Source organism: Pyxicephalus adspersus, chromosome 2 (genome assembly GCF_032062135.1).
Source record: "Pyxicephalus adspersus chromosome 2, UCB_Pads_2.0, whole genome shotgun sequence".
NCBI lineage: Eukaryota > Metazoa > Chordata > Amphibia > Anura > Pyxicephalidae > Pyxicephalus > Pyxicephalus adspersus.
In genome coordinates, this window is record NC_092859.1 from 73953178 (window position 1) to 73960952 (window position 7775).

Genomic DNA, 7775 nt, shown 5'->3' on the forward strand with positions numbered 1-7775 from the left:
GGAGTACTATACAAGGTCTGTGTGGATAGCAAGTAGTGGAATGGATACACATGGGTAAGTGAGGTGCAGAATAAGTGAAAGGAGGTGTGAATCCCCAGGGAATATAGCTGGCAGGCAGTGGGGGTATATACAGTGGAAATGATAGGTATGTGGGGGGTGTGGCACATTACCTGTTCTTCTTTCCCCCCATCTTCCAGCCTCTCTCTGGCATCTGTGTCTGCTCCATCAGAAGCAGGAGAGCCCTTGCCCGGCCTCTGCTGGCCCACTGCACGCTCCCTGCGAGTGCTGCCCTGCTTGTTTTTCTTCCTGGTCATCTCTCGCTGCTGTAGACGGCTCCTCAGACTCACACAGCTACCCCCGACAACAAAATACGTTCACCAAAGTCAACAGCCCAAACCTAGACGCTTTAGACAGGACAACAGCCAATATGGCGGCGTGCTGGAGACAATTACCACGCCCCTTGCCAACAGGGTAAAGGTTACGGCGCAGCGGGCATCCAATATGATCATGAAGCATCAATCGCCATTTTTTCTACCGGCAAAACATCGGAGACGCGCTCCTTAAGAGGCCGACTGGACAGCTGACGCCATTTTTAGTCCGGGCAAACAAAGTATTACCTTCAGACACATTGCTAAACAGAGTGCTTGATATGAGGAGGAGCAGCTCATACCTATTTGATGAAGGCTGACCTGCTAGCAGCACACCCTTATAGGCGTGTTCAACCACCAGCAGCCTAATTGATTCTGCCAAGTTCAAGTTCAAAAACCCTCAGCTGAAATACTTATTAAAGAAACCAATAAAAAAACAAACTTTTCTAGAGAGGGAAGAAAAAATACAAATATTTGTGTAAAGTGTAACAGCAATATTAGTATAAAACACATGGAATCAGTCACAAAAACTTTTAATAAAATATATATTTTACACCAAAAATATAGTCAAAATGGTAGGTAAAACAAAATAATTTCCAACACTTTTAAATAAATTTCCACAGAATTATTTAACATGCATGTTTTATATTGATTGTGTACAGCAAGCTTCATTTTCTATAATAAATGCATATACAGTGGTATTTTACGTTTGTGCGATTTTTTTTTATTGATTTTACAATTCATTTAAATGTTTTAGTACTTTATTTTAGTACTTGATCACCATTCCAAACATAGTTACCATCATACTATATATAATTAAAATATTGACTGTAAGACTAAAAACTAGTTTTATTATTATTATTATTATTATTATTATTATTAAACAGGATTTATAAAGTGCCAACATATTACTTAGCACTGTACATTAAATAGGGATTGGAAATGACAGACAGATACAAAATAATGACACAGGAGGAGAGGACTCTGCCCTGAAGAGCTTACAATCTAGGAGCATGAGGGTTTATCATGCTTGATCAACTTTCAGTTGACATTCTTCCCAATATCAATTGGAAATTTATTGTGATTAATTCACAGTTTTTCTAATTAATTGCAAATGGCTAATTAAGGCCCCATTGACAGTCTGCACTGCATTACCATACATTAAGACAGGTCATTTATTTTGAAAACATGGCTATTTACTCATAGCCATAGTCTTATCTTTGGGAATATACAGTCACCAGTACCTTTATTTAGTACAGTAAGTTATAACCCATTTTACTTTCAGAACTGCTGTAATTCTTTGTGGCAAGGATTTAACAACATTTTGGAAACATTCCCCATGGATTTATTCCATACTGATATAATAGCAGCACACAGTTGCTGCAGATTTGGCAGCTGCTCATCTATGATGTGAATCTCTTGTTTCACCACATCTCAAAGGTGCTCTGTTGAAAAGAGGTCTGGTGACTGTGGGGGCCATTTGTGAAATCCTTGTCATGTTTAAGAAACCAGTATGAGACGATCAGATCTTTGTTACATGACTGTCCCTCCCATATCCGATTAGTGGAGTAACAGAAGGGTCTCATCTCTATTGGTATGAACAAATGCCAGAATGTTTTTATAAATGCCAAAACATAGTATATTCTTACCCTACTTCATACAGGGATAACAGCAATTTTCACTTCACTCACTTATCAGTGCATGTGGGGGAAAAAATATCAAGTGAAGGCATACAAGCAGCACCCTGAAAATGTACCATGGCTTAAAAAAACTCCACCAGCCCAGGGCAGCTAGTGTTAGCTAGACTTAGCCCAATCAGGGTGGAAGAAGATAATATTCAGAGGATGTGTACTGTGCAGTCAAAAACGATGGACATGGTCAGAACAATACTAAGATAGACTATGGTATTTACATGATGCTCGGTTGGTACTAAGGGGCCCAAAAAATATCCCCACAGCAATATACCACCACGACTAGTCCAAACTATTGATACAAGGCAGGATGCATGAATCCATGTTGTTCACACCAAATTCTGACTCCATCTGAATGTTACAACAGAAATGGAGACTCCATAGACAAGGCAACATTTTTCCAATCTTTACTCCAATTTTGGGGGGCCTGTGCAAATTTTAGCCTCAGGTAGTTGCCTGGAGTGGCACCCAGTGTGGTCTCCTGCTGTTGTAGCCCATCTTCTTCAAGGTTTAACATGTGCATTCAGAGATGTTTTTCTGCATACATTGGTTGTAACAAACCTTTATTTGAGTTAGTAATGCCTATCAGCCTAAATCAATCTGGCCATTCTGCTCTAACCTCTGGCATCAACCAGGCACCTTGAAAACCCATCATATTTAGAACCTAAGTGCTCATTCACACGAGTGTGGTGTTAATAAATCAATTGGAATGAATCCATATTTTTTCTACGTTTCCCATTGGACATTTCCACTTTCAGTTCAGCTAATCCTTCTTCAAAGCTGAGCTCCTTCATGCTTCTTATTAGTTTAGCTTCCCTTCTCTTCTCTCCAGCTCTAGAACATTGATCACATTTTGAATATATGTTGTGCACTCTCTTTTTTCACCTTTGTCAAACAGTTTTTGGACTATATCAATTCAAGTCATTGCAGTTTATTTAAGACTGTGGCCATACTATTCCTAATATAAAGTATAGTTCAACAATTTTCTATTGTGTACACAGTGCTGAAAAGTATGTATCGTTTTACCAACTTAAGCTACAACTAAACAATGCAAATTTTCAAAGCAATCATGTGGTTTAGTGTAACTTTCTTTGGACATGTTCTTCACACAGCACTGTCAGCTTACTATAACTACAAGGCCTGTCCCCTTTCATGTAGGCACATGGTTTCCTTTGTATACACCATTCCCTTTATCAGGATTATTCCTATTGACTTTAGATCTGATTCCCCCCAGCCTGCAGCTTTATTCTGAATTGAATGCTCATGGAAGAATACAGTATAAACAAGTCCCCACTACAGGGGCTTATTTATTTACAGTCTGATCTGTCAGTAATTTTGTCTCTTAAAGTGATTTTGGTTTTTATTGACCACAAACAGGGGGTCACAAGTGCTAGTAGCCAGCTATTTTTGGAACACAGTTGTTATACAAAAAAGATGCTCCTTAAAGAAGAAATGTATTTGTAGGGAACTCAAAAGTAAGCAGGTGCATGTAGTTACAATACTTCACAATGGCAAAAGATAGTACCAAAGGAACACTAGAGAAACACAAAAACGATCAGTGGAATATTACCATTGTCAAATAAGTTATGTGTAGTATTTAAAAAAGTGAATAGAAATCCTTATAATAGTGTTTATTTCTATACAGGCAAATGCATTCATAACACTGCACGTTCTATTCCAATGCGAAACATGAAGAAAAATGTATCAAAATTTGTGTTGTTCTTTTACAGAAAGTTAAGAAAAGGAAACATAACCTCTTCAGCTAATGTCTTTTTTTTCAAAATTGAGACTTTGCAAAGGCTTCAATAGCTTGGCTCCACTTATTTGTTTTCCAATAGTAACTAAAGTACAAGTAACTTTAGACCTTCTTTAATCTTCCTGGAGCTGATCATTGGCTAGTCTTTGCTAGTTTTTCTATCCATTCTAATGGTAGTTTTCCATTTTTGCCACATATTTCAGGTTTTGGTTGCCATTTTTAAAACATTTGATATTGTTTTAGATTAGCAGCCAATAATTAAATGTTTTCTTCTCTCCAATCAACTTTCCAGTCAATGGGCACAGTCTGGAACAATTTTCCTCATTTTCAGAGAGAATGCACTATAACCACAATGTACAACATTTGCTGCCTTCTTTAAATAAGGGCTGTAGTTGACACCTGTTTTTTCACAGAATGAATGACACCACTAATTATACTCCACGCCACTGCTATTATTTTGAACAGCCTAGTGTTCCATTTTCATCACTTTCTGTAAAGGAATAACAAATTTGTTACATTTTTCTATATGCTTTCATTTGGAATAGAATGCATTTGTGTTTACGGAAATAAAAAAAAAAAATCGTGCAGTAACAGGTAGTTGTGATATCTACCAGTTCAAGCCTGACAACACGTGTAAAGAGACTCAAGTACACACAAAATGCAATTGCAAAAATTCCAATTACATGAAACAAGAAATTAAATTGTAATTACTTAGTAGTAGTATTACGTAGTAGTTTTGGTTTCCCAGAATCCCAATATCAAGACACACACTTAATTTGGCACTTGAAACACGGTTTTGACTATTGCTAAACACTTTCTTATTCCTGAGGCAGATAAGTTATACTGACCCTGATTACTAAACACATGTTTACTTTCAGAGTGAATTTTTATTTATCTGAAGCAAAGAGACAAATAATATAGCAGGAAACACCAAATCATGCCAATCAACTCAAACTAATTAGGATTTTTTTTTTTTCATTGAATTGGATACCTAGTTAGTATAAGTTTACCTCGTTTACTTGGATAAGTGAAATTTCTGAAAAAGAAAAAACTTTTTGTTGAAGTGGAAGCTTGCATGATTTGGTATTTTTTTTGCAAATTAATGTTTACTCTGTTTTACCAACACAAACAACATAGTCTGCTTGGATAACAATGCAGAGTACATAGGAAAGCACTGAATATCTGCCCGTTATCATTATATGGTATTATTTTGCATTTATAGAATGAACCTTTCACATGGGTAAAAAAAATGGACCTATTGCCAAAATATTTACTTTATATAAAAGTCCTTAAAGACTGAATGGGAGTGCAGAGACTCCGGGGACACCTACGTCATGTATCCCAGGAGGCTTTGGGCTGCTTTGAGCGTGCACAGAGGGCTTCTCAAGCACTAAAAAAAATGAATGTGCAGTGAGATCAGAAGATGGTGGTGCCCAGCAATTCTTTACTGTCAAGATGAAGAAGGACTCCAGGATAGTGTGGGACCTAATTGAGGCCAAGTAAGGAGGGATTGGGGGCTCTATGGAAGTAAAGGTAAGTAGTGTTTTTTTTGTTCTGCTTTAAGTTTGATGCAGTGCAAATCATTTTCCATGGCAATTCAATATACCCTAAAGCAGGGGTCCTCAAACTTTTTAAATAGGAGGCCGGTTCACGGTCCCTCAGACTGTCGGGGGGGCCGTACTATAGTTTGAAAAAAAAAACAGGAGAACATTCTTATGCACACTGCACAAAACGTATTTATTGTATAAAAAACATGAAAGAAAAATACTATATGCACAGCACACTTGCCGATCCTTAAAAAAAAAAGTGGCGTTTACTTTGGCTTTAAAAATGCTTGAGATTATTCCTTTGCATGGAAAATGCACAGATAAATTTGAATTTTCACTGTGTGTATTGAAAATGCAAATTTATCTTGCATTTTCCATGCAAATGAACAATCTCAAGCAATTCATTAATTTGCTTCTTTTTATACACCCTACCCTACACTTTTTATTAAGTAAAAAAGGGCTGCTAAAAAAACTTTGTCAGTGTCTGCTACCTTCATACTACATGTAACCTACATATAACATTTGCTTTGTCTAAAAGCAAATGTTATATGTAGGTTACATGTAGTAAACATGCTCCTTGGCTTTAGCTTAGAACACATGGAAAAGAAAGATAAAATGAAAACCCATTGCCAAGTGCCTATTACAGCTTCTTTTAATAAAGTAGATCCCATCTAAATCTCTTTAATTATCAAGAGGGATCCATCAAAAAACAAACTAAAGACAAATGTTAAGGAGAATCCTCATCCAAGTAAAAGTTTTAATACTGTGGATTAATCAGTAACTCCTTTAAAGGTTTCACAATAACTGCTTATTCATAAGCCAAATTACCTAGCAGTTCTTATAAAACACATATACCGTAGGTACTTCTCACTACCAATCTTGTTACCTAAATAAAGGTTCTCCATACCAGGATGTTCTGCATGGTCCTTAGGATAAAAACTTTTCAGTAAGGTAAGCTGTGACTAGTAACCAGGACCAGGCTGGGATGTGAGCTAATTTCAGCAAGGTATTTATGGGTATATGGTGTATCTAAAGGTTTTGAACTTTTTTTTAGATTAAGATACCCTGCTAAACCCTATAAAGAAAACATAAATTTATTCAGGCGCTACTAGGTGCTTTTCCAAATCTGAAAACTGAAATTGTTTTTTTCAATGGTTCAATAAAAATGAGAAAGCATTTGTCAAAAAATATATAATTTTAGATACAATATTATTGTAACAAATATGGCACTGCTCCCCGGGACCCGCATACAAAACCTTTGTTGTGGAAATGGTAAATTATGATTAAGTCTCAACAAAAAGACAAACATGGCTGGAAAATACCAGTGGTGTCTTTGTGCCATTTGCTCAGAAATGTCTTGTATGAGTGCCTTGTCCTCTTCTCCATAAAAAAAATCCACACAAGATTGTGCATTTTTATAGAAATCTTTTATAATGAAGGCAGTACTTTACATTTGAACAACATTTGATGTCTTGTCCTTCACATGCCAGTCATTTTAATAAATCTATTTATATGCTTACAGCCCTGACTTGTGATTTTGTCACAACTGCAATGACTTAACTGTGCAAGACCACAATTGTTGATCATGTATGAATATATGTTGTATTAACATATTAGGCTGGCATGATAAACCCATCCCACAAAGTTGTTTTTTTTTAAAATGACCAGATACTGTAAAGCTGGAGAGATAACAACGCATTCCAACAGACCATGGGATGGTTTGGTATAGTATAACCTTTCTCCAATTGCACTTCAAATCTTTGTGAAAAGTCCAGCAAAAAAAGCTATCCATCATTGGACACTACAAAACGTGCATGATGGTTTATTGTTGTATCCTGTGAGTCACAAAGCAAACCTTCCAGTTGTCATGTTCCTAATGTCCCGAATCCCTTCTCTTTAGATTGATGTATTTTTTGTCCATTAGGAGAATACAGGGTTTGATGGATAAGATCACGAACAGAAGAAGCATCACTTGCATCTGAAACATAAAAATCACATTTTAAGCTGTAATAAAACCAGTAATATTCCGGATAACCTATGTTTGGCAGATTATTTATTATACATGTCAATCTTTTTTAATGAAGTCTTAAAACAAAAAAAAAAGTTCTTGGTTTAACAGGAGTCAGAAGGGATGCATAAACAAATTATATTAATTAAATCTATGCAAACCTATATTTTTTCACCAGATCAGGCAGGCAGGAGAACAGTTTAGCCATTTGCCTGGAGTCTTGCATTACTATTACCCTGCTTATAAACAAAACACTTTTGCTAGTAGTGTGTGTGCCACTAAACATAGATGTAGTACAAGGAGTCCATATGATCTGGTTCTCATCCAACACACGTATATAATTAAATTACCGTATTTTTCGGACCATTAGACGCTCCGGACTATAAGACGCACCAGGTTTTCCGC

The 7775-nt window shown here is 36.5% G+C and overlaps 2 protein-coding genes across 6 annotated transcripts in view; both read right to left on the reverse strand.

Annotated features, from left to right (window-relative positions):
* Window positions 1-466, reverse strand: part of FAM193B (family with sequence similarity 193 member B) — a 23842-nt gene extending 23376 nt beyond the window's left edge. The window contains exon 1 of one of the 3 annotated variants that reach the window (XM_072401018.1): window positions 171-466. In XM_072401018.1, the coding sequence (XP_072257119.1) occupies window positions 171-314 (144 nt within the window). In that variant the 5' untranslated portion in view covers window positions 315-466. The remainder of the gene's footprint in view (window positions 1-170) is intronic. The other 2 variants (XM_072401017.1, XM_072401020.1) reach the window with 2 other exon arrangements.
* A 6307-nt stretch (window positions 467-6773) lies between these two features.
* Window positions 6774-7775, reverse strand: part of ITFG2 (integrin alpha FG-GAP repeat containing 2) — a 10666-nt gene continuing 9664 nt past the window's right edge. For all 3 annotated transcript variants that reach the window (XM_072401023.1, XM_072401022.1, XM_072401021.1), the window contains one exon: window positions 6774-7340. In XM_072401023.1, the coding sequence (XP_072257124.1) occupies window positions 7228-7340 (113 nt within the window). In that variant the 3' untranslated portion in view covers window positions 6774-7227. The remainder of the gene's footprint in view (window positions 7341-7775) is intronic.